Source organism: Sminthopsis crassicaudata, chromosome 2 (genome assembly GCF_048593235.1).
Source record: "Sminthopsis crassicaudata isolate SCR6 chromosome 2, ASM4859323v1, whole genome shotgun sequence".
Lineage (NCBI taxonomy): Eukaryota > Metazoa > Chordata > Mammalia > Dasyuromorphia > Dasyuridae > Sminthopsis > Sminthopsis crassicaudata.
Window position 1 is genome coordinate 80,525,294 of NC_133618.1, and position 27,475 is coordinate 80,552,768.

The following is a 27,475-nucleotide window of genomic DNA, read 5'->3' on the forward strand; positions in this document are numbered from 1 at the left end:
TACTAACATGTGGAATAGGTAGTCTGCACAGTATCTATGCACACTTGGGAACTGTTCCCTAGGTTCTCTTCTTCCTTCCTTTCTCCAACTGCACATTTCACTCCCAGTGAGGTTTCCCACTGACCACACTTAAATCCCTTTCCCCTCATAGCAGGATGTCCAAGCTGCTAAGATCACATTAGAGAAACTAGCTGTGTTAATATAACCATGGACAATTGTAGGAAAAACTATTAGTAGCTGATAGAATTTCTTTTTTCCATATATCTGCAGGTAGCAGAATCTACAATATTTAGAAATATCATCTGCAACATCTTTTTCCCCCCTGAGGCAACTGGGGTTATGTGACTTGCCCAAGGTTACACAGCTAGGAAATATTAAATGTCGGAGGGAAGATTTGAACTTAGTTCCCTCCTGACTTCAGGGCTGGTGCTCTATCTACTGCACCTCCTAGCTGCCCCCATCTGTAACATCTTGCTAAGAAATTATTATGGCAGCAAGTCATTAGCCTAAAAAAAACATGCCCTAACCATTCATTTAGTCATTCATTCATTCATTCATTCATGGATGCATGCAAACATGCAAACATTTCAGTATAAGTACTTTCATAGGTACCAGAGGTACAAAGAAAATAATCATCCCTGACCTCAAGGACCTTACAAGGAAAATAACACATGTAAGTTATTACCAAATATTCACAGGATATTTTTGATGAGTGGTGACAAGGTCCTAAATTAGGTTGGGATAGGTTGAGTGGAGTGCAAAAGGATAGGAGATATGACACAGTTTGAATCAACAACTGAATGGATGAGAGATGAGGATGAAAAACTTATGATGATTCAGGTTACAAACTTGCAACCTGCAAGAGAGTGGTTTCCTTAGTGAAAATAGAGAAGTTAGGAAAATAGAGGGATATGGAAGGAAGGATCATTATTTCTCTATTGAGCTCATTGGAGTTTGGGATATCTCCAAGAGAGCTAGATGAAGCTGTCCAATAGCAATTGGTGATAATGGGACAAAGGCTCTAGAAACAAATAAGCTCCAAGTATGGAAAGTTGGGAGTCATGTATAGAGATGATAATTGAACCTGTGAGAGATATAGAGATCACTCCAAAAGAATTCAGAGATAAGAAAAAAGGGTTCTGGGGAGAGCCTTGGGGATATACACCCAAAAATCAATCAACACGTTTTTATTAAGCACATACTATATGCCAGGCACTGTTCTAGGTGCAAGAAATAGAGACCAAAAGGGGAAGCAATGTCCATGCTAGAGAAAATTTGTCATATAGATGATAATCCAGCAAAAGAGCAATCAGACAAGTAGGAGATCGAGGAGGGAGCAGTGTTAGAAAAACCAGGGAAGAAAGAGTATCCAAAGGAGGGAGGGGGTCAATTGTGGCTCAAGCTGCAAAAAGGTCAAGAAGAATGAAGTCTTAGAAACATCTTCAGATGTAGCAATTTAGAGATCATTAGTAACCTTGGAGAGAAGAGTTTCATTTGAGTGATGAGTTGTTACTATGGCACATTAGAACAGGTTGAGAACAATGAGAGGAAAGGAAATGGAGACAATAAGCACAGATGGTTCTTTCCAAGGGTTTGGCTGTAATAGGGAGGAGAGAAAGAGGTTGATAGCTTGAGGGATGCTATGATCAAATTAAAAGGTTTTTTTTTTTTTTGTCCCCAGGACAAGAAAGACCTGGGTATGTTTATGAACAGCAGAAAAGCAGCCTGTAGATAGGGAAAGATTAAAATTTAGCAACAAAGGGGATTGGGGGAAGTGATTAAGGGGGTAAGTTAGTGAATGACACAGAATAAAGAGAAGTTCATCTTGCCAAGGAAAAGGACCATCTGCTTGTTAGAGAGTGGTGTAAAGGAGGAAAGATTAGGAGAGAAATTGTATGGGGATACAGATAAAGACAGGCAATCCTTCCTTTTTTTGCTGTAAGGCATTTCTAGGAATGGCTCATGTTTTCCCATAGACAAAATGTTACTTCTGAGGGTTGTATTTCTGACCTATGACTCAGTGTCAAATAAATGATGCAGTGATTCTGTGAAATCATAGCTGTAACCAATAGTTTATCATAAAAGCAAGGACACAGCACAGGCTTTTAAAGTAGTTAAAATAATAAAATAAATTTAGATCTTAGAAAATAGTCAGAAATTTACTGTAAACATTGATTATAGTAAGGCCCCTGAGAGTGTCATAAAGTGTTCATAAAAGTACAGTGCATAAAAGTAAATGCTACTATATCATAAATTAAACCTATCTAAAATTAATATGATAGCTATATTAAATATTGAATATTTCATAGAACCATCAAATTTAGGAACTGAAAGAGACCCTAGTGGCCATCTAGTTTAACACATACCAGAAACAGGATTTTCTCTGCAATATACCAAGCTACCTAGACGGTATAGTGAAGAATGGGGACCTAGAGTCAGGAAGGCCAGATCTGGCCTCAGATCCCTGTTATGTGACCCTGGGGCAGCTATTTAACTTTTGTTAACCTCAGTTTCCTCTTCTGTAAACTGGGGCTAATAATAGTATCTACCTTCTTATTGTTGTGAGGATAAAAATAGATAACATTTGTATTGTGTTTTTCAAACCTTAAACTCTTCCTCCTCCTCCTCTTTCTCTTTCTCTTCCTCTTCCTTTCCTCCTCTTTCTCTTTTTTCCTCCCTCCTCCTCTCCCTCCTCATTTTCTTTCCCTTTCTCTTCCACCCACCTTTTTCTCCTTTTCCTCCTCCTCTTCCCCTTCTCCCCTTTCTCTTCCCCTCCTAATAATAGCATCTACCTCCAGGTTGTTGTGAGGATAAAATTAGATAACATTTGTAATGTGTTTTCCAAACCTTAAACTCTTCCTCCTCCTTCTCCTCTCTTCTTCTTCTTCCTTCTCCTCTTCCTCTTCCCCTCCTCTTCTTTCTCCTTCTCCTTCTCTTTCTCTTTTTTTTTTCCCCTTCAAAATGAGGGATATGAGCTGGTCCCAAAGATCGAGTTGACTTTGTGTTGTCAGGAAAAAGGAGACGCAGAGAAAAGGCTTTGTGGTGGGTAATGTTGGTCTCTACTTGACTACAAGCCAAATCAATAAGCATTAAGTGCATACTGTGTTTCAGACACAGTGCTAAACTTCAAAAACACAAATACAAACAGAAGGGAAGGCAGTCCCACCTCTCAAGGAGCTTATATTTTAATGAATGGGATAAAAAGGAGAAAAAAGGCATCTCTGGGGGCATGGTGGAGAAAGCAGATATGTAAATAGATAAGTAGATACAGTTGGGTACACTAAAGAGTAAATGGAAGGTAACTTGAAAGACTTTTAGTATCCAGAAGAACTGAGAAAGGCCTTCTACAGGTTAGTTTTGCACTGAATCAGGGGAATATTTCCTACAGGAGCTGATCAAGAAAGAGTTTCTATTGATGCAAAGACCCCACATTAAAATGTAAGATCCAATAGACAACATCTAGTTCCCATGCCTTTTTTTTTTTTTTTGGTGGAGGGGACAATGGGGAGGTGAGATATATACCATTGAATACTGACATTGCACTCTTAAAACAATTCATTGTTGTCGTTGGTGGTGCTTTTTATTGGCTGTTCAGTTATGTCTGACTCTTTGTGACCCTGTCTGACCTTTTCATGGCAAAAATACAGGAGTAATTTGTTATTTCCTTTTCCAGTGGATTAAGGCAAATAGGATTAAGTGACTTGTCCAAAGTCAAAAAGCTAATAAATGTCCGAGACCAAATATGGACTCAGAACTTCCTGACTGGTTGGCCCAGTGTTTTATATCCACTGAGCCACCAAAACAATTTATACAAAGTAATATTATGAAATCCAAGTGAGAAAATGCACATAAATATTTTGTAATTCTTAAAGCATTATTTAAATGCTAGTTATTATTTTTTTTAAAGACATGAAACTGCAGTATCCCATTGTCTCTGAGATTTTATATAGCATTATATAGCATTTATATAGTATAATATAGAATTAGCCTGAAAAAAAAATATGCTAGATTTTGGAAACCATCCTTTTCTAGTCTCCAGAAGCCTCAGTCTCCAGAAGATTCTTAAAGCTTAAATTTTTAAACTATCATATTTTTTGTTCTTGTGAAATATTTTTGTTCATTCTCACTTCTGTATATAATTAACTACAAAGAACAGTTCTTTTCCTTGAACAGGTCATAGTTTTATTATATCCTACTTGTTAATACTCTAGAGATCAATTTTTCAAACTACTTTATTGTTCCATTACCAGCATTCATTAAAAGGTCCTTGTAAACATGCAGTGTTTTGTTTTGATTTAACTTAAATGGTCATATAGGAATAAGAATACTTTTCACACTGTTTAAAAGAAAGAAAAGGAAAATTCCATTTTGAAGATATTTCCTTAAGAAAAATATTTTAATCCTGATATTTTCCCTTCTCTGAATTGCTCAAAGTAACAACTTGTTTATTTTTACAGTCTAGGTTAAGAAAGAGGAAACTAATGCTTTGGTAACTCTCTTCCTTAGCCTTCCACCCCCCAAAAGGATAGAAAGTATCAAAGAATCTTAGCACTTGTTTTAAACATTTTAGATCTTACATTTTTTCTACATGTGCATGAAGTGGGGAGAGTGCCTTAGGAATATGTGATAATTTAGTTTGATGGGGAAGATGAGTCAGCACTTAACAGATTACCTTTAATGATTTTCTTCAAAAAATTCCTTTAAAATTGCTATTTTCTCTGGGTTCTTCTGAAAATACTCTGATCCCTGGAGCTCTTAAAAATGAGTCTCCTTTTAAAAGTGAGACCTTTTCCTCCCAATTTCCAAGTCTTTCTTACTATCTCTTTTAGTAACGAAATATCCCTAAGGAGTCCAAAGCAATTCTCAAACTGATGGCATTTTTATCACACACCTGCATTAAACTAAACAACAATAATAATAACAACAGACCCACAAAATGAAATCATGAAGAGGCTTGGCATTCTGGGAGTCTTATAATCAGTGGAAAAACAAGGAATGGAATCTGGAAATTCTGATGCAGGCTAATAGGCCATGTAGGGTTTCCATGACCCCTTTCCTCCCTCCCTCCACTTTCTTGGAGTTAAGCTCCTGGGTCTCATTGTCATCCTCTGCCCATCAAATGTGAGAATCCTCAGAAGGTCATTGCTATGTAATGGAAACATTCACATCATTGGGGCATAGTTACAGTTGCTAAAAAATCTTCAGCTCTCAGCTGGTTGTTTAGCCTCTGAGCATTGGGGCTCACCATTTTATCCCAGACCTGATTTTTAATGGCCAGGCTGTTCGAGATAATTACAAATGTATGTGTTAGTGGAAAATGGATGCTAAAAGCGAATGGGTTTAATTTGGACTGTGGCCACTCTGATCATGTCCCTTAATTTGTTGGCATTCCAAATGGGTTCAAATATATAATCTCTTATTGCAGCCATCTTTCACCTCTTCCAAGTTCCTGGGAAGAATGGATGCATTAATGGTGTAAATACCTAAGGAGATTCATTTGAAACATGAGCTACAGGAAACAATATGCTGAAAAAAAAATATATATATAAAGATATATAATTGTATTGATAAGAAACAAGTATGTATATATATATATATCAATTCTTTGAAGATATAACCATCAAAGATTGTTAGACATGTTCTATATAACATATATATGTTAGAGATATAATATATATTAATAAAAATTATTAGACGTTATATAATTAGTTATTATTAATAGTAATATTACTATTACTCTCATTAACAGACATGTGTTTATGCTCTCCCCTTGCCTCTCACCTCACAACAACATGAAAACACAGGTGTGAATGTGAGTGCTACCTAGATAAATCAGAATCATTAAGAGTACCCATTAAGAGTTTGAAGATTAGACATAATGTAGTTGCAATAATTAGCATTTGTGGCACTTTAAGGTTTGCAAAGTGCTTTACATATATTGTTCCATTTGATCCTCCAAAAATCCTGGGAGATGAATGTTATTATTATATCAGTTCTACTAACAAGGTAATTGAAACTGAGAGATTTATTCGGGATCACACAGTTTAGAAGTAAATAAGACAGGATTTGAGTTACATCTTCCTGATGCACATACTAAGCCTCCTAAGAAAGATAGCATGTTTCTTCCACTAAAGTCACAATTGTTACTCTGTTATCAGAATCCTAAAATTGTTGAGCTAGAAAGGACCCTGGATATCATCTAATTATTATTAGTAATAATATTAAATTAGTAATAATCATTAGTAAATCAATAATTCAATTTAAACTGAATAGATTAGAAATATAGAACTCCCATCTGTCCTTTTAAAAGTTATATGTGCATCTCTCTCCATACATATGTATATTTTTATTATTACAAACTATACTTAGTAACAAGAAATAAAATAACTGGCAGATATGTATCACTTTAGAGTTTACCAAATGTTTTAAATACTTTATCTCATAAGTCACAACAATTCTGTGAGGTGGTAAAGACCTCATGTTCTACTTGCAGCTCCATTTTACAGATGAGAAAACTAAGGCTGAGTTGAATTGACTTGCAGAATATCATAAACTACTAAGTGCCAGAGATAGGATTGGGACCCAAGCTTTCTGGATTTCAAATTTAGCTCTTTTTTTCACTGGTACATTTGCTCCTTAGGTTTAGAGATGAGACTCAGCAGTTGTGACTTGCTACAAAACATAAAAGTTCCGGTTGACAGGGACGGAGCTAAAGCCAGGCTAAAACTAAATTAATCCGCCATCAGACAAGACTGTAACTGATCTCTGTGCTCTGTCTTGTTTTTTAGGGATATTTTGTACTATTTCTCTGTGCACTTACGCTGCCAGTATCTCCTATGATTTGAACCGGCTCCCGAAATTAATTTATAGTCTGCCCGATGACGTGGACCATGGTTACAGCTGGTCTATATTTTGCGCTTGGTGCAGTTTAGGCTTTATTGTGGCAGCCGGAGGTCTTTGCACTGCCTACCCCTTTGTTAGCCGGACCAAGATTGCACACCTAAAGTCTGCCAGGGACTCCACGGTCTGATTGTTTCCGTGCAAATTTGGCGCTCACCAGCCTGCGTTTGTCTCGGAGGACTTCTGAAGAGAGTCGAAGCTCAAGCATGGAATCCAAGCACAAATGGATCCTTTCCATTCCAGCATGTCTTCTGCCAGCCAAGAAGGAGGCAAGAGAGATCCTACTGACCTGCCTGGGTGGCTGGATCAAAGAGAAAGCCTACAGTCATTCTAAGGACAGGAATACTGTGGAATCAAGTGCTTTAATGAATTACGTATGCAGTTTTCCGTAACGTTTGGATGTGTCTCTTGGGGGCAGCGCCATGGAACATTCCTTGGGCCAATAAAGGGGGAAAAACCTTTTGGGGGAAGAAAACATGGATAATTTGCATTTATTTCAGAAAGTTTGTACATAGCCATTGCCCAAGGGAGTGATTTCTATTTGCAAAAATGATTTTTAGCAAAGCAAACCTACTTTGCTCATCATTTGCTATATGCTTGCTAAGTTTTAATGCAGCATCTCCCAAACTCAAAGCTGACTGTCCTGATAGTGTCTTGTGTCATCACCAAATATCTATGTATTCTTTGTGGATATTCTTTGTCTAGGGAGAATTCTTGCTCGGTTGACTTTTATTGAAGCCCCTTTTATGTCTTTTTACTGGACCCAACACAATGTATGAAAAACAAAATCAACTATGTAAGAGATAGTAAGTGACTCTATGCAGTATTGTTTGAAGTCATGTCTTGCCGTGCAATTTCAGTCTCTTTATGTTAACTGGATTTCAGTATTAAATAACTCCCCTCTTGTTAGTCTGTGCTATTTTTCTATAGATAACCTTTTATATACAGTGTGATAAAACATCCCAACTGTGTAATGGATATCAATGTTGATGTTTCAGCAAAACCCTCACAAACTTCATATTAATAGACAGAGCATTATTGTTTAAATTAAAATAGAATCAAGTACATACTTTACAGAAAACTTCATGCCAGTTACTGACATAGATCATATTTCCCATCAGCCCTATTAAAATTATATATATATATATATATATATATATATACGTATATATCTCTCTCCATATATATGCATATTTTATTATTATTACAAATCATAAACAATAAACTACCAAAATCATCAAAATTGCTATCCAAATGGTACAACAGTTCAGGTTTTTCAGCCAGATTCACTAACCCCATTCTACTTCCCATGATCTTTTCACTATGGTAGCTGACTTTTACTGGATATCTCCTCCCCCAAACCAAAACCAAAACAACACCCCCCCAAAAAAAAAAAAAAAAACAACAAACAACTTCTCAAGGTAAGTGTCTTGAAACTTGTAGGGCATAATAACAAAAATTAATATTTACATAGTCCTTTAAAATTTTTAATATGATTTATACATAGTATATATGTGATTTATACATAATAACTCCATGTGGTAGGTGATACAGATATTTTTATCCCCATTTGACTGATAAGGAAACTGAGGTTAAGTGAGGTTAAGAGACTGTCTCATGATCACACAGCTAGTAAACGTCTGAGGCTAGATTGAAATTTGAATCTCCCTGAGCCTTTAAATCCAGCACTCTGTGCTTATGTATAAAATTTGTTTAGGGGTGGGAACTAGGATAAGAGACTGGATCTGTGATTCAATTATTTTAGGGAATTCTGGGGTGAATAAACTCCTCTTATCAATAAAGAACACACTTCCTGCAACTTATAGTTCTAGAAGAGTCACCCAGAGCCCTGAAAATTTAGTTGTCTTATCCTCAGTTAAATAGCATATGACTTGTCAGTGGCAAGATTTGAAATTTGGCCCTTCTTCATTCCAAGACCAGTTCTCTAATCTGCTTCTTTGCTGTTAGGTAATAAATTGGATGATGTAGTGGGTAGAATGATGGATCCAGAGTCAGGAAGACCAGATTTCAAATTTTGTCCCAGATACCTTCTAGCTATCTAATCTTGGGCAAGTTGCTTAAGCTCTGTTGGCCTTAGTTTTCTCACCTGGAAAATAGGAGTACTAAGAGTACCTATCTCCTAAGATTGTTGTGAGGATCAAATGAAAAATTTGTAAAATATTTTGCAAATCTTAAAGTGCTATAGAATTGCTACTATTATTATAGCTAACATTTATATAGTCTTTACTCTATGCTATGCATTGGGCTGAGTACTCTCCAATTATTATCTCCTTACATATTCACAGTTGAGGCAAATAAGCTAAGTGACTTCTCCAGGATCATACAACTAGTCTGAAGATGGATTTAAACTCAAGTTCTCCTAGCTCCAGGCCCCCCACTGTGCCACCTTGCTGTCAAGACTTTGTAGCTGTATAAAGAAGCATAGAGTGTGGATAAATTGTCTACCTTATGAGGTTTCCAGTATCCTGGAGTCTGTTAAAAAGGAAGCCCTTTGATCCTGCTTAATCTATGCTGTTTACCGCACACCTGCCACTCAAACAGCGTTTGAAAATAGTAATGACAAAAAGAAACAGTGGTGTGTCAACTGAAATAAAGAGGTCTATGCAATTACAAGGGTCTTTAATTGAAGCAAGAAAATTAAAATTTGGGACACCACACAACACTGACAGGGGAAAGGGAGTAGGATTTAAATATGTTTCAAGAGGGAGTGAGGGAGTCTCAGGAAGGTGCACCCTCATTTATGCTGTTACATAAATTGCCTAAAATCTAATCATTCTTCTATCCCTCCTAAAAGCTAAAAATTTCATAGAGAAAGCTGGGGAAACTCTGGGAGAGGAGACATGGTCAGAAGAGTGGGCTACAGGTGAGAAACAAGTTTTCAGAGACATTACAGGATTAGTTCCAACTGATTCCAACTGATTCCAACTGATTCCAACAGCTTCAAACCTAGTCTAGTCACAGGGTCAGTCAACTCAGGGTCAGGTAGCCCTTTCTGATTACTGTATTCCACAAGTGAAAGAGCACCAGGACCAAAGGTTCATACACTAAAGACACACATAAAAGCCAAGGTCATCCACTCAGGACTTAAGTGTCTCTTGGCAAAGCCCAAGTCATAATAGCCTTTCCAGCCAAAGTAAGTTGTGAAATGAATAACCATCCCCTCAAGGTCACCTGTTTTCCATTTGCTGTCATAGAAACATGATCCAGATGCAATGCCAAAACAAGACAGCTGGTCAAGAGGACACAAGAGAACTTGCATCCCTCTTAGGAAGATTTATGTTATTGGTTCCATTATGAATACGGATTTAAAAAGATTGCATAGTACTAGGGAAAACATTTTCTGTGGAAAACTTTTTGGCAAGAATTATCTCTCATTAGCTCCTTTACCATTGTATCCCCTCCCCACTTTAATTGTAGAAGGATCGTGTTTCTCTTTTTCTTTCCATTTTCAGCTTCAAAACTGACAACTGACTGCAGCTGTCAATCTCATTTTCCACTCAGCTTCCAAGAATTCTCCATAGGAAGTGCTGCTCCTTTATATTCCTTTACTATTTATAAATAAATACAAGGTTGGGGGATGTTGAATACCTAAGATACTGGATCCTCATGAGAGGCTCCAAAACCATGGCTAATCAAGGCACAGTAAGAGCTATATGGAATATAATTAAAGACTTCTAAATGGGATCTCTTGTTTCACCCTCAAATCATCCTTCAATCATGTTCTATACTTTCTTGGCAGAGATACTAGAATAGTTTGCCATTTCCTTGTCCAAATCATTTTAAGATGAGGAAATACACAGCTAGTAAGTCTCTGAGGCTAGATTCGAACTGAGAACTTCCAGAACTTCACTCTATCCACAGTGGTTACCTTGCTGCTCCTATAAGGTGGAGGAGGGATAGAAGAATGATTAGATTTACTGTATTTGACCTCACAGAGAAGAACTAGGAACAATGGTTAGAATAGACAAGTCTTCCTTGCTGATTTTTCAGCAGACAAGGATATAAATTCAAGTTTGATAACAAGAAGAACTTTCTAATAATTAGAACTAAAATGGTGACCTTAGGAAGTGATAGGACCCCTTCACTAGAAGTTTTCAAGCAGAGCCCATTGGATTATCACATTAGACATGCTGTAGAGCAAGAGATCAATCTGGGAGCTGTGAATTTGTCTTAAAAAATTTTTGATTGCTGTATTTCAGTAGAATTGATTTATTTCATGCAGTTAAAAACATAACATTTTATTTACTTAAAACACAGTGTGCTTTATTTTATATATTCTGAGAAGGGGTCTACTAACAAAAAGTTAAGACCTTCTCCTGTAGAGAGACTTCTATAGCAGCCATACTGTAGAACTTGGGAGGTCCCTTCCAATGCTGGTATGCTATAATCCTTTCCTACTGTTTACATTGCCTACAATGTACATAGAGGCTACATAAGGAAGCCTCTAGGGAATGAAAGGAAACATCTGGAGACCTTCTAAACTCTACTGGACAATGGAACTGCTCAGAATAGACAGCATTGACTCCTTCTGTACTGATTTCCTTGAAACACACAGGAAGGTACCATTATGTGATAAGGCTAAATAGAAAGAGGGTGTTAGTTCTGTGAGCTGGCCCCATCAGGATAATTAGAAGGACCATTAACTCACATTAACTCAGAAATAACTGGTGAACTAAAGACTATACAATATTTATTTTAGGTCCTAAACAGTGCTAGCCCCCATATGGCTCTGCATCATAATTTGAAGCCCTACCTTTTATGTGTTTTTAAGGTCTCTGATGAGAACTAGGAAAACAATGGTTTGGAAATCTCTTCCTGTCAGGCACCTGTTTTAGCTAACTGAAATCCTGCAAGGTCCATTTGCATGTGTTTCTCCAGGGGCTTTCTTCTCTGAAAGGAAGCTGTCTTATTTCCTTCCTTGCTGAAAGTGGTCCACAAAGGGTTGAGCTCTAGGCAACTACTTGATCCCCGCTGTATGCTGTGAATATAGATGCTTGACCCTGTGTTTTTAATGGTGTGACCTGAATTTCGGAGGCTTCTTAAACATGACTTCAAAGTACACCTGTACATTAACTATACATTTTACTATGAATATATGTCCAGAATGAAAAAATGTAAAAGAAAGTCAATTGTACAGACAGTAGAAAAAATATCTTTTCCTTATTATATTTTGCCTTCTTCATCATTCAAACAAACAATAATCATTTATTAAATATCTACTATGTGCCAGACACTGTACTAAATGGTGGAATGCTGAAGACAAAAGAAGGAAGAAAGAAGGAAAGGAGAGAGAGAGACAGACAGACACATAGACATAGAGACAGAGAGAGAGACAAAGAGAGACAGAGGCAGAGAGATAGATAGAGACAGAGACAGAGAGACAGAGAAAGGAAGGCAGGAATAATGAAAGAGAGAAAGAAGGAAGAAACAAAGGAAGAGTCCCTGAGTTCAAAGGACTTACATTCTGTCAAGGCAACCAATACTTACATGTATCATATGTACAAAATATTTTTTTTTAAAAATAAAGAGATTAGGAGGAGGGGACTTTGGGGAGAAATGGAAAGAGGCCTGGGGAGAGGATGAGGAAGGGCCTCATCATGCTATCTTTCATTTTATATCTATTATGATCAGGGATCTAGTATGGGAAATCCAATCCCATTTTGTGAAAACCTTTAGGTAATTCTTCATTGCACTTAAAGCTATACCTTTTAGTTGCAGATTAGCACTATCATAATAGATGTCATTTAAGGTCTGCAAAATTTTACATATAATATCTCAAGTGATTTTCCTAATAATCCCATTCTGTTATTACCCCATTTTGATGAGGATGAAACTGATTCAGAGAAGGCAGTCTTAATTGACTTTTAGAATAATTGACTTATTTACTAAGGTGGCAATATTAGAAAGAACAATTGGTACCAGAATTCTAAATATACTCTCCCTGAAGTTCATATGGTACATAGAAGAATATAAGCTGAAGCTTTGTGGTCATAAATATGTGGCCAAAGAGTAATTCACAGCTCCTGGAAGTCCTTTGCTGTAGAGTCTTCAAGATGTTCCTCTAAAGAATGCTTGTCATGGAATGATAGACTATCATATGGAGATCTGTTCTAATCAAGCACTTTGACACTAGATATGGACAACAGATAGGAATTAGGGTTCCATGATCCCCATGCTCACCAATTTCCCCTGAGGATTGTCAAGGCAGAGAAAAATGAACTGAATGGCCAGTGCAACTTCAAGTCTATGCTTTAAGGTCATATGTTGAATTATATCAGGAGTTGATTTCCAGTTTGATCCTGATTTCCCAGATAATAATTTTAGGCTATGCTTGTGACCTAGGAGGGTGTTCCTTAATATATTGATATTTAATAACTTGAAACCTCAGAATGGAAGCAGCAGCAGCAGCATAGGATCTGGAGCTAAACAAACCCTTACAAATCATCCAATCCAATGTTCTCATTTTATAAATGAGAGAGCTAAGGCCTAGGGAAGGGAAATGGCTCACTCAGAGTCTCAGGGACAGTATGATAGCAATCTGGGATTAGAAAATCATCATATAGTTCCAAACTTAAAGGGTCTCAGTTACTAAAATATCACAGGATAGGGTCTCTAAGCATGAATGGTAAAACTTTTTTTTTTTAACTTTTACTTTATTTTATTTTTTAATTAATATATTTTTATTAATTTTTATAATTATAACATTTTCTTTGACAGTACATATGCATAGGTAATTTTTTTTTTACAACATTATCCCTTGTACTCCCTTCTGTTCTGAGTTTTTCCCCTCCTTCCTTCCACTCCCTCCCCTGGATGACCGGCATTCCCATACATATTAAATATCTTATAGTATATCTTAAGTACAATATATATATGTGCAGAACTGGATTTTGTTGTTGTTGTTGCAAAGGAGGGATTGCATTCACAAGGTAAAAATAATCTGGGAAGAAAAACAAAACAAAACAAAACAAAACAAAAAAACAATGCTAACAGTTTACACTCATTTCCCAGTGTTCCTTTTCTGGATGTAGCTAATTCTGTCCATCACTGATCAATTGGAATTGGATTAGCTCTTCTCTATGTTGAAGATATCCACTTCCATCAGAATACATTCTCATACAGTATCATGTTGAAGTGTATAATGATCCCCTAGTTCTATTCATTTCACTCAGCATCAGTTGATGTAAGTCTCTCCAGGCCTCTCTGTATTCCTCCTGTTGGTCATTTCTTACAGAACAATAATATTCCATAACATTCATATACCATACTTTACCCAACCATTCTCCAATTGATGGACATCCAATGAATGGTAAAACTTACCTTCAGTGTATCAGAAGATTCAATATCCTTATTAAACCTGACAAAAAATTCTCTTATGGCCTGAATGACAATCCTTGGAAAAGGTATTTTTTGATAAACTACAGTCAGATCTCTGGCAGAGAACATATTATATTCCTTAGGATGGTGTGAGACCTAGTCAGTTAATGCCTGGTAGACAGTATTTGGGACTCAAAAGAGAAGGGCTATGATGTCAACAGGAAACTTGTTTTAAAAAAGATGGCCTTAATGGCATTGTTTTATTCTTCAGTAAGTTTAGTAGAATTTAAATTCACTTCCTACTCTTTACTAAATATCAAATCTCACTTCATTGGGTAAGTTGATATGGTTCAGGATATTAAAATTATACCCAAAACTTTAGCAATATTAGAGTTTGTGGTCCTATGGTTATTAGTGCCAATCCATGTTTCAAACCAAGGCCATGAGTCAGACAAAAGTCAAAATTAATCCTAACTGTCATGGTGGAATACTAAATAGGAAAAGATATAAATAGCAGGTTTACAAAATGTGGAGGACCTGAATTCAAATTTGATCTCAGACATTTAATACTTCCTAGCTTTGTGACCTTAGGCAAGTCACAACCCCAAATGCCTCAGCTTAAAAAAAATTATATATATATATATATATATATATATATATATATATATATATATATATATATATATATATATATATATATGTCACTGTTAACTTGTCATTGAAAGGCTTTTTAGAGGATTTTAAAATCCCAGAGTAGCCCTTTGCAGTAATCTCAACAAGTGATTGTGTTTTGCTTCCAGGTAATATGGAATGGAAAGATTACTTGATTAGAAAAATCCCGCAATCCTGACTCTGATAATACTTGTGTAATCTTAAAAAAAGATAGTTTCCTAATGTATAAAACGATGGGAGTTGGACTAGGACAGAAATTCTAGCAGCTAGATGGAGAAGTAAATAGAGTGTGGACCTGGAATTAGGAAGATTCATCTTCTTAAGTTCAAATTTAGTTTCAGACATTTAATCATGTGTGACCCATGGAAGACTTTTGAGCAGTCATATTCCCAGAGCTATACATGAGGAAGATTATTTTAAAAGAACAGAGAAAGTGGATAGAGCACCAGCCTTGAATTCAGGAGAACCCGAGTTCAAATCTGTTCTCAGACACTTAACACCTCCTAGCTGTGTGACCCTGGGCAAGTCACTTAACCCCAGCCTCAGGGGGGGGGGGAATGGAGAGGGAGGAGAGATTAGAACATTTAGAAGAGAGCAGTTTCAGTATTAGTATTGGATTTTGATGAGGATCTATTTTAGAGTGGTAAAAGTAAGACTGGAGAGAAAGGGATTGATATCAAAGAGGTTAAACTTATAGGATTTGTTAACTGACCTATATTGATGCAGGTATAGCCCCATTTAAGATTCCTTGTACCTTTGATTTACAAGATCTGGTCAAAACCCCAAGGGGAGAGATCAGTATCTAAGCCAGTTTGGGCTTATACCAGCCCCCCACCGGATCTGAGCTGGCTTGGATAACTCAACCCCCAACTATCTGAAAAGCCTACCAAAAATCTGGCCTTCAAGGAATCAACCTGAGCTCCGCCCATATGCTCCTTCAAGCAGATAAAAACAGCAAAGATAGAATCATCTTTGGTCAGAGAGTTGAAAGATGCCAGCCAAGATGCTTGCATCAGAAACTCTCTGTCCCCTGCTGCTTTCCGCGTATATCTTCTTCTATCTAATGCCTTTTACTAACCAGACCTTAACCTTGATTCCAAACCTGGCAATAAACATCTTTTTACCCATCTAGGTGTTCAGCCTGTAAATTCATTTACAGGGGACTCTCACCGCCACTAGACCTGATTTAACTCTGTATCCTTGCGCCGAATCCTGAAGGGGTTGCAGGGGAGCTCCATGTGACTCCCTGTACCCCAATCCTGTCATTAGACCTCAATTAATCCTATTGAGGTATATAACTCATTATTAGGTATTTACCTCATCATGTTACCTCATCACCAATGGGAGATTACCAAAAGCCCCCATAATAAAAAGGGAAACCCTGGAGCCCACTCTTTGCAGGAGCCCCAAACATGGCATCCTTACTCTGGCCATGTCAGAGTTCCTGTCCGCCTGGCGCCAGCTCTGGCCTTGGCGTCTTTCTATCTTTACCCTTACTTCCAAACCCAAATAAACCTCTTTTATTAATCTAGGTTTTCAGGTCTGTAAATTCCTTTACAGGGGACTCTGCACTGCTACTAGACCTCATTTAAATCTGTATCCTTGCGCTGAATCCAAAGGGGTTACAGGAGAGCTCTATTTGATTCCCTGTACCCCGAACCTGCCATTAGACCTCAATTAACCCTAATTTCATCTAGGTACCCTTTACCTAACTCTCATCCGTAAGATTACTTTTCTTTATTCCTTTTTTTTTTTTTTAAAACAAAGATTTCTTACTTTGAACTTAATCATCAACAAGCATAAACACTCCAATATGTGTATGTATATATATATATATTTTTTAAAAGACAACTGTACATGAAACTACACACTTAAGTATTAAATTTAAAAGGTAATAATAACATTGGCTGTTGGAATTTGAATTTTTGTTTCTGTGTATTTTCTATATTTCTTTTTTATCTCTCTCACTTTCTACTAACTCACTTCTTCTTCCCCTCATCCTCCCAAAATAGAAGGTCTCCATTGTAACAAATAAATTTAGACAACCAAGGGAAAGAAAATCAACATTTTGTCTGAAAATGTATGTCTTATTCTACACCTCTAGACCATCACCTCTCTGCTCACAGCCAGGAGGAATGCTTCACCCTGTCAACTTTTCTTAATTTGCAATAACATTTGTAAAAGAAGATCATATGGTTAGAGTTCAGAATCAGGAACTCAGAAACGTTTGAATTTCAGTTTTGATGGACCTGCAGTTTCTCTGAAAGGATCTTCTCTATTCTAAAGGGCCCCTTTTGCTGTGGGGTGGGAACTGTCCAGACTCCATCAGATCCATAAAAGAAGGGTGTTTCAAGCATTCTAAACACCTGTGCAGCCTTTTTACTTGCTTCATTCAAAGTGAATTTAAAGCAAGGCATTTTTTTTAAATGCATAACAAATAAGGTATAAATAATAAAATAAAACCATCTGATGTTGGATCAATAAAAAGATGCTTTCCAAGTTTCTGATAAATCATAATCTTGGGAATTATAGAGCCCCTTTCTCTGAGAAAGTTTTATCTATCTGTGTATATTATAGAGTAGCAGTTACCAAAACTTCTGATCTCAGAATGCTTTAAAAAATTATTGAGAACTCTCTCACTACTAATAAAAATTTTGATAATATGGTCTAATATCCAGTCATATACTGGTAAATAGTTAACTAAATAGCTTGATTTGCACAATATTCTCTCTCTTATCTCTTTCTTTCTGTTTCTCTCTCTTTCTCTCTGTCTCTCTCACTTTCTTCTGGTACCCCATTCTACACCATTCCCTTCCCTGCTTCCCTGTCTCTACCTGATGAGTCCAATCGTTTTTTGAAGGCTGCTGGTAAGGGAGGCTCCTTTCTTGAGATTGCCTACTTCCAATCTTTGCAAGTGTCAGGATCCCTCTGGTCTTTTTACTCTTTTCTTTTTAGTATTTAGGAGACAGTGTTATCCAGAGCTAAGGCCCAGTGAGCAAGCTGTGTCCTGGGTTTGACATAACAATAATTGTTTGTGTTCTCCCTCTAGATGATCTCAGCCACAGCAAAATTCCAGAATTGCTTCAAACCAGGGTTAGATCCTTGAACTTGAACAACCTTGTACTCTTGTTCTAGTCATGAAATCCCACTATGAATCAAATTTGTCTCATTGGTGCGGTTACCCCTCTACTGTCAGGTCTATAGCTGACTGCATAGCCACTGATAGTTCCAGATATTGAGATTTGCCCACACTGAAGTGGATCTCCTACTAGAGGGGGCCCTGGCCCATGAGTATAGCTTCCCTTTTCCAGTAGAATAAAGAAAGCCTTTTGCTTATCTCTGTTTTTTATTTTTATTTTTAGAGTAGTTTTGAATACTTATGAGTTCTCTGGATTTTTTAGAGTTAATGGTAGTTGTAGAGCTGCTGTAGTTCTTCAGTCATTTGTTCAGGACTGACACAAATTTTACCCATTGCTTCAAGTTCTGATTCTTCAGGATAAAAAGATAAAAATCAATCCCCTTTCAGGTGATATATTTTCAAAAATTTGAAAACAATTATTATATGCTTCCTAAGTCTTCTCTTCTTTAGATTGTGTCCACAATTTGTCTAACTCATGCTTATGGCATGAATTTAAAACTCTTTATTGCCTTGGTTGCCTTTCAGAGGTTCTTAATCCGGGAACTATGAATATTTTCAAAAATGTGTTCTATTGTGACATTTACAAAGATCAAGTGACATAATTTCTTGGTAATTAATCATTTATTAACGAGGCTAGCCAATTACCAACAAAATGGGTTAGAATACAGAGACAAATCATAGTGGTGGGTTCACAGCTTATATGCCCTTGGAAGAGTGGATATTTTTGAAGATGGCAATCAACTCCGATTTGTTAACAATTAATGAGAGAATGAATATTAAAGTGAAAGATGGACTTATTTCAGTGAGTGTCTTAAGGTACATTATATTGAGCACCCAAATCTTGGTCAAAGGGATTTATCAATTTCCATATCACCTGTCACATAAAAGGGAGAATTCACATTTTCCCAGACCTGTCTGAGAAGACACAATGAGTAGAAATCCACTCATTCACCTAAACTTAGAAATTCTTTACTATCTTTGTTATCTTTGAGCAAGATTTTCCACACAAGTCAATTTCTAAATGAGGAAATAGAAAAGGAGAAAAATCTTGGCCTTAATTTAATAATTAGTTATTAAGTATAATAGAGAAATGGTTGTTTCTTTTACTATATAACAGGTTTCCTTTGTAATTCTATGAATTTTATTTTATATATTTAAGAACATTTTCTCAGTAGTTCAGAGTCTTTACCAGACTGACAAAGAAAGAGGTCAAGGATATAAAAATAATTAACACACTTGTTCTAGATATTTTTCCTGTTATCAATGTGTATATTTCCATTTTGAAGATGAAGAACAAAAACTCAGGGATGTCAAATGACTTGCCTAGGAGTCACCCACTGTCAGAACTGGGACTTAAACTTAACTCTTCATGACTTTGAGTCCAGTGGATCTTTTCTTTCTATTATAACACTACACATTCTTAGATAGTTACTAAAGTTTGATTATTATTTTTATTTTAAAATGAAGATATTGAGGTCATTTAGCATTTACTTGAGATTACAAAACAAGCCATTATCAGGGAGTGTAATCCAAGCTGTCCAACTCCTCAGACAAGATGTGTGGACTTGATAGACCAAGGTTGTCCCTGTGAGCCCCACATGCTCTTGCAGGCACATTTATGGAATATCAATCACCTTTTTATATGCTACCCATAAGCTTCAAGCAAATTACTCTCATGCCAACATGTTACTCCAATAAAAAGACTAAAGAATTGAAATTATCCAACTGTGAAAGGTAACAGAGGGCAGATAACAATGTGATTAACGTGATATGGATGCAGTGGCCTAGGTAGATTTTAAATAAGGAACATTCCAGAGAGAATCAGGACATAAAGAGGGGCAAAGCTCAGAGAAACTCAGATGGTTCTGAAGGGAAATAGACTGGGGGAGAGGGAAGCACAGGACAAGTGAGGGTTAAACTGGGAAGCTAGGTCAGAGGATTAGGGCCATAAAGTGGGAAGTAGACAATTTTGTCTTTGTCAATCCGTCTTTTTCTAGTTTCTGCTAAGGAAAACCAAAAGTCCTGCTGGGGGAGGATTGAACTTTAATTTTACATTTAGCTCATTTTTTTTTGTTATTTTTTGAAAAACCCTGAATATAACTAATAACAATCATCGCCAGTGTGGGTCTGTGGAACGCCTACAGAACCAAAGAAGGTGTCAAAGAAAATGTCAAGCTAGTACCAAGTAAGATTGAGCAGCTGGTTCTGTGCTGGATAATTACATGCCTGAAGACTTGTACACAACATAACAAAGAAAGAATGAAAAATGAAATCTTTAGAAGTGTGTTCATCAGGCTAACCATGGAATGACATGTGAGCTTCCTGGGCAGTTCTTATTCTAGATGATGTCTGCAGTATAGAGTAGCAAAAAGAGATTTGTCTTCAAGTCAGAGGATCTCAATTCAAGTCCTCGCCCTGATACTCAGTGTATGACCATGGTTATTTATTTAACCTCTATGAGCCTCAGCTTGCTTGTTTCTAAAATGGGGGTACTGGTGTTTATACCATTATTTTTTCCATATCAAGGGGGTTAATGGCAAAGCACCCCCATGATTTCAAAAATCTGAAAAAAATTTTAGGCCCTCCCAAAAGAAAAAGCATCAGAGAAGTCTGATTTTTTTTCTTTTCTTTTTTTTAGAGGTTATTTAAAGTATTTTTAAAATTTGGTTTGCTATTATACAATAATCATATATATATATGTATATATATATATATATAAAAACATACATATATATATATATATAAGTTCTGAGTTTCTAAATATTTTTCTGTATCATTTGTCAGCCTTCACATTCCACAAAGCTCCTTCCAAATTCCATTCCCACTTTATTTCTTATTCCAACCCACAATACATCAAAACCATGATGGGGAAAGGCAGATGTGGAAGGATAATAACTGTACCACCAATTACAGAGGATTGTTGCAAAAAAACCCTCAAAGGTGCTACATAAAGGTGTGCTGTTCTTATTAGAGGTACTAATGAAGAATAATTGGGAGATCAATGATAGGACAGGATGAAAGCAAGCCCAGTCCTACAGATATCAAATTCAGGAGAGAGCATGATTCCATTGTGTTAAAAAAAAAAAAAACCCAAAAAACAAAAAAACTGAAGCTTTATTCTCTTGATTAAAATTGTTGCTGTTTAGTCTCTTTATTTTCTAAAGTTAAGGTTTGATTGGAAAAGGAGATAGACCATTTCTGTAGCCAGATAGGCAGACAATTATTAGGTATCCAGAGTGCAGTACTGGGAAATGAAAGTAAGGAATAAGCATTTATTAAACACTTAATATATGCCAGGAACTTTTTACAAATACTACCTCATTTAATCCTCACAACAACAAGGCAGATGTAATTATCATCTGCTACTTATAGTGGAGGAAGAGATCAAGTTACTTGCCCAAAGGACCCTGCTAATAGGTGTCTGATAACAAATCTGAACTCAGATCTACTGAATCCAGCCCCTGCACTTTGTGGATAATGCATTATAGAGATAGGTCAGGGACAGGAAGGGAGCTGCTTATACAAGATGAGATAGGGTTACTGAAGATCATTACATCTTTTTTATATTTGATAGTCTTGAGTTTCTATGCCTCAATTGGCTTTATTTTACTATCTCCTTGATTTCCTAGTAAAGTTTTCTAAAACATTATATCTCTTGAATTTAGGGAAGGAGGCATTTTTGTTTGGCCCTCATTTCTTTCATCTTCAGTCTTCTCATCTATAAAATGGGGATAATAATAGCATTTATCCCATGGGTTCTAATGAGGCTCAAGTGAAATATTTGTAAGATACTTTGGGAGCTTTAAAGTGCTATTATAAATGCTGGCTAGTGCTCTGAAGAAGGCCTCAGAGGAAGAAAAGTGGGTCAATTGCATGCATTTTGCCTCATTTGCTATGACTAGGGAAGTTTATTAACTTCTTATTAAAGTCAGAGATTCAGACATGTTTTTACTTTGTAAATTTAATTTACTTATATATTTTATCTATTTTTTCATCATCTCTTCCTCTTCCATTGCAAGAGTAGAGAAGGGGAGAATTGAATATTAAGAGTAGGACAGGGAAGGATTAGCCCCAATTTCCTAAACTTTGGGAAAATTTTGCCAAGCTTAAAGAAAAAAAAAAAGCAACGCTATAAAGCAATAATAATTTGGGGTTGTGAGTTTGGACCTACAATTTTATTTGTGTTGATGGAGTCTCTGGAATGGAAAATATTTCTATGGATGTAGATCAGCAAATTATCTGATCTTATTTGTGTGGAGAGGAAAAGTGGTTTCTCTATAGACACATTCATTGCCAGCATCCATCAAGCAGTCCTTGAATTCTCTTTCTTAACTGCCAGGTTAGTGTTCTGATTGTCATGCTATAATAACAATAATATAGTGTTTTAAGATTTGTTGATCTTTACAAGAATTCAATGAGACATTATAGATATTACTATCCCCATTTTATACATGAGAAAACTGAGTCTGACAGAGGTTAAAGTGATTCCTCATAGATATAACTTTAATAGGAGCAGGATGTAAGATTTAAACCCAGAGTTTCCTTATTTTTCCCACTTTGTTTGAAACAGTCAGATGGCAAAAATAGATTCCAGAATTTCTGAATTTTCTAAGGGTAATGAATTTCTGGAATCTTAATTTAAAAAATTCTTCACATATCAAAGTAACAAGAAGTATTCTGAAAGTTCAAGTACTGTTTTCTTTTTCTTTTTTTTTTTTTTGGAACATTGCCCTCAGTTGTTATTCTCATTGGTGGTTTCCAGAGACTTATCTTCTCAGTCTTTTTCTTTTATCTTCTTTTTTTTTTATCCCTTCTCCCCTTGCCTTTTCTTCCTCATTTTCAGAATTCAGAGATGCCTTATATAATAGCATGTGTAGTTTTATGACTTAGGATTTGTTTTTGGACTTCCTTTAGGTATCTTTCCCTGCCTGTGTCCCCCAAATCCTATGTTTTATTAGGTGCATTAAAAACTGCCTATCACAGGTGGAAAAGATACATACATACACACACACACACACAAACATACATGCTGTATACAGATATGGAAGCAAGAGCAAGTATAATTGGACTCACTCCTTTGACACAACTTTTTGATTTCCAAAGGGCCTAAGACGTCCAAGAGGGACTTTAATGGATGTGTGAAGACTATGATCATCATCATACTCTCCCCTACTGAGCACCTTATGGAAATAAAGGAGGATACATCTACATAAGTTAAGTGCCACTGTATCCTTATTGTAAATTCTTTGTGTTAGGGCAAAGTAAATTTCCTTTTGTTAACTGTTCAATGTCTAACCATCTCATTTCAGCACTAAACTGAACCTGATCTAAACAAAATATTAGCATCAGTCCCATCCTTACCATCTTAAAAGCAGTTAATAAAGGATTGGCTCAAAGTAAGGCAAAGTAGGAAGGGCAGGTAAGCAAATATAAGTTTTTTTAACTATTAGAAAAAAGGAGAATCAAAGATGAATCATAGATTTAGAAATGGAACAGACCTCTAAGCAATCAATGAGTTAATTAGCAAACATTAAGTTCCTGTGTTCTAGGCACTGTGCTAGTTATTTGGCTAGAAAATAAAAAATACAATCCCTGACCTTGCAAAGTTTATATCTCACCTGGAGAGATACCCATATACAAAGATATACTTATTAAATAGAAAGTAAATTCAAGAGAGTTTTGGGATAGAAGGCATTAGCAAATAGGGATAGGAGGAGCATGAAGAAAAGTTTCATATAGAAGATAAAGTTTAAGCTGAGTCTTGAAGGAAATAAGGGATTCTATAGGATAGAGAGGAGGAGGGAGGGCATTAAGGAACACTGAAAAAAATGTCATGCTTATGAAATAATCAGAAGGTTAATAGAATATGGAAATTACAATAACATATCACAAAGTTAGAATGGTAGGTTGTGGCCACTTTATAAAGAACTTTAAAGCCTAAATGGAGGAATTTGTAATTTATTCTTGAGGCATAGGAATTTGCTGGAATTTATTGGGAAGGAGAATGAATTTATAATAAAAATGGTGAGCCAATTATGTAGCAAGAGGAAAAAATAGGATAATTCAAGTCTTGTACTAGTACTCATGAAATAGAAAAAAAATTTCCAGAGGAAGGAATCCAGCACTTTGGCTGAATAAAGAAAAGAAATCCAGAGGAAGATACAGGGGAAGATTATCCCCTTAAAGGTAGAATTATTCATATCAATGAGTTCTATTGAAGGGCATTAGGAAACAATTGTATACATAAAATATATACAGAATGAGAAGTAATTTCAGAGAGATGGTATTACCAATAGTAGGGACTGGGACAAGGGTCCTTCAGAAGGTGAGATTTGAGCTGAATCAAACCAGAGAAGCTGAGAGTTGAGAGAGAGAGAGAGAGAGACAGAGAGAGAGAGAGACAGAGAGAGACAGAGAGAGACAGAGAGAGACAGAGAGAGACAGAGAGAGAGAGAGAGAGAGAGAGAGAGAGAGAGAGAGAGAGAGAGAGACAGAGAGAGAGACAGAGACAGAGAGAGAGACAGAGAGAGAGACAGAGACAGAGACAGAGAGAGAGAGAGAGAGAGAGACAGAGAGAGAGAGAGAATATTGTAGGTATGGGGGAGAGAGTCAAGAACTATCCAGAGACTAGCTAAATTTCACTGGAACATGGAGGGAGAAGAAGGGAATAAATGATGGTATAAGGCTGGAGGGGCAGAGTGATGGCAAATTGGGGAGGACTTTGAATGCCAGGCAAAGATGCTTTTTAAATTATTTTGAAGCTTCCTGAGAAGCTCTTGAGTACCACTCTGGAAGCACTAACTCTTGCATCCCATCTAATCCAAAATACAAGGTGTTTTCTCCCATTAAAGACCTACTGCATTCTAGAATGAATACGTGATAGAGACCTTGCTCATTATTTTTGTCTTTGTCCAAATTGACATCTTTTCATGTTCCTGATGTTTTTTTTTTTCTTCTTCAATCTTTGGAGGGCATTGTTTGTGTAGGTGATTCATCTATTACCTCCCAGTCTTGTTACACAAACTTAGATTTTCTCACTCCATCCCTCTGTCATTCCTGACCTGTGTAATGCTTCCATGGCCATGCTGTCCAACAGAGAAGTTTTATATGTTGTTCTTTGATGGCCGGCTGACCTTGAATTTTTGTGGTGGGGAAGTACTCTGATGCATACATCACTGTGAGCATACCTGTGGAGTGAAATGTTTTTACTCTGATTTATGGGCATCAGAAGCTTTTATGCTTTTGTTTCAGGCTTCTCTCCCCCTCTTTATACACCTAAAAAATTCCATGTTTCCTAATGGACTGACATTTATGCAGGACTTCATAAAGGTTTGATTGATTTCAAAGGACTCTATGATTTTAAACATTCTCATTGATTACTTTAAAAAAGCCATTGATTAAATGCTTACTATATTCAGTAGATTGTCATATGCTGAAGGAAATACAAGGCTTTCCTTTAAGGAATTTATATTACCTTGATCTCAATATGGCCCTTGGTAAGGAGGTAGTGCATTATTTTTTCTCCATTTTACAGATGAAGAAATTAAGGATTTAAAATGAGATTTCTTTTTCTTTTCTGCTTCTTCTCCTGGTCCAAGGTGGGCTCCCAGCTGATTTTCCCAGGAAGAGAAGTCATTTTCTGTTGACCAGGGTCTACTGAACTAAAATATAGTTCTCTCTATTCTGCAGGTCTCACCCAAATTGCTGCTAAGGTTGCCTTTGATTTATTGTTTTTGTTTTTTTCAGAACCAGAGCTGTTTCTTTCCTGCTGGAGGAGCCAAAGAAATTTCTTCAATTTATCTATTAATCTTTACAATTAAATTACCCTATTGACAAATATTGCATCTTCACAAGAGTTCAGCTCAATTATCACAAAGATATTATGTTTGGGTCCACACAAAAGGAGGAAATTCATCACAGCATGGGTTAGAACTATTGTTAACTGCCCAACCCCCAAAATTATTTTGAGTAAGGTATTCATTTTAAGGTACAGATGTATGTCAGACTGATTTTTAAAAAATTATATGAATCTTCCAGTTATTTTAAATGAATACAAAATATTATTTCATGTCAGGTTTATGTGGACCATACATAACTAAGTATGATATATGAAAAAAAAACCCACACACATTAAAATCACAATAGGTAAAGGTAAATATATGTTCACTTTTAATTTGGAAGTACATGCTGTGTGCATAGTTCTGAAAGGTGAAAATAGGATACCAGTTTATAATACTGAATTATTACAAAGAAGCTAAAAAAATTCTAAATATATGATTCAATATTTCAGATATAAGAAGTCCCATTTCTGCAAAGTTTCAAAAGCACTTCTCATTCATTGCATGTACAAGAAATGTTAGTACAAACTAAAAATGGGGAATTAGATGACAGAATTATATTAAGATCCCTAGGACTGCTATATATTGGCTCTTGTAATTTATACTGATGCCAGCCAAGTCAGTGAAAAACACATTTTTCTACCTGCTGTTTGCTGCAACTTGGTTACACCCACACAGATGTCCACCCACACCAAATTCCTCCCCCCCTAAAAATCAGGCTTAGGAACAAATAAATTGGAAAGAAAAGGATAGAACATATTGTCCAAAGTCTTTGGTTCTGGATATTTTTTTTAAGTGACTAAAATTTGCAATTGCAGAATAGGATAGAGTAAAAAGTATAAATGACCCAGGATACCAGATCAGAAGCAGGTATTTCTACCTGGGATGTTTTGAGGAGGGTGCTTTGTAGCTGTTATATAGACTCAGTGGAATTAGGATTTCACTGGTGCGGGTATGCCCTCTGCTGATCGCAGCCCATTTTTCCCTTAGTAGATGACCATGGCTTAAGATATGTTTCCAACCCAGCTGGAGACTCACTTAAGTTGTCTGTTTGTGGGTTGCTATAACTTTGAGGGGAAGGATCTGCCCGATCTGATACTTTATGGGGATAACATTTTAGAAAAGAAAGCCATTTTCTATACTGTAATGAGGCAATGGAGATAAAATGTTATCTATCATATACATATACATGCATTCACTTCCAGCAGCGAGGTGGTGCGGCAGCTAGAATATCGGGCCTGGAGACAGGAAGATTCATGTCCCTGACTTACATCTGGCCTCAGACATTTAATGGCTGTGTGAGCCTGGGCAGGTCCCTTTACCCTGTTTGCCTTAATTCCCAATTTGTAAAATGAATTGGAGAATGGAAATGGCAATCTACTCCAGTATCTTTGCCAAGCAAACCTCCAAATGGGGTCATAAAGAGTCAGAAATGACTGAAAATGATTAAAAGTCATTTACTTATATACACATGTGCATATGAATTGTTCTTTAAAGTGCTATACAATAGGTAACTGTGATTGTGTCAAACTTTAAAATGTTGTTGTTATTACTTGCACCCCAATAGGGAAGGAAGAATTATTATTCT

At 36.4% G+C, this 27,475-nt stretch overlaps 1 protein-coding gene across 3 annotated transcripts in view; it reads left to right on the forward strand.

The window, feature by feature from the left end:
* TMEM178A (transmembrane protein 178A) overlaps window positions 1–27,475 on the forward strand; it is a 107,540-nt gene that overhangs the window by 67,112 nt on the left and 12,953 nt on the right. The window contains exon 4 of one of the 3 annotated variants that reach the window (XM_074286658.1): window positions 23,153–24,431. The exons of 1 other annotated variant lie outside the window; for it this stretch is intronic. In XM_074286658.1, the coding sequence (XP_074142759.1) occupies window positions 23,153–23,262 (110 nt within the window). In that variant the 3' untranslated portion in view covers window positions 23,263–24,431. Of the gene's footprint in view, window positions 1–6,788; window positions 8,313–23,152; window positions 24,432–27,475 lie in introns of those variants that run through there. One more of the 3 variants, XM_074286656.1, reaches the window with a different exon arrangement.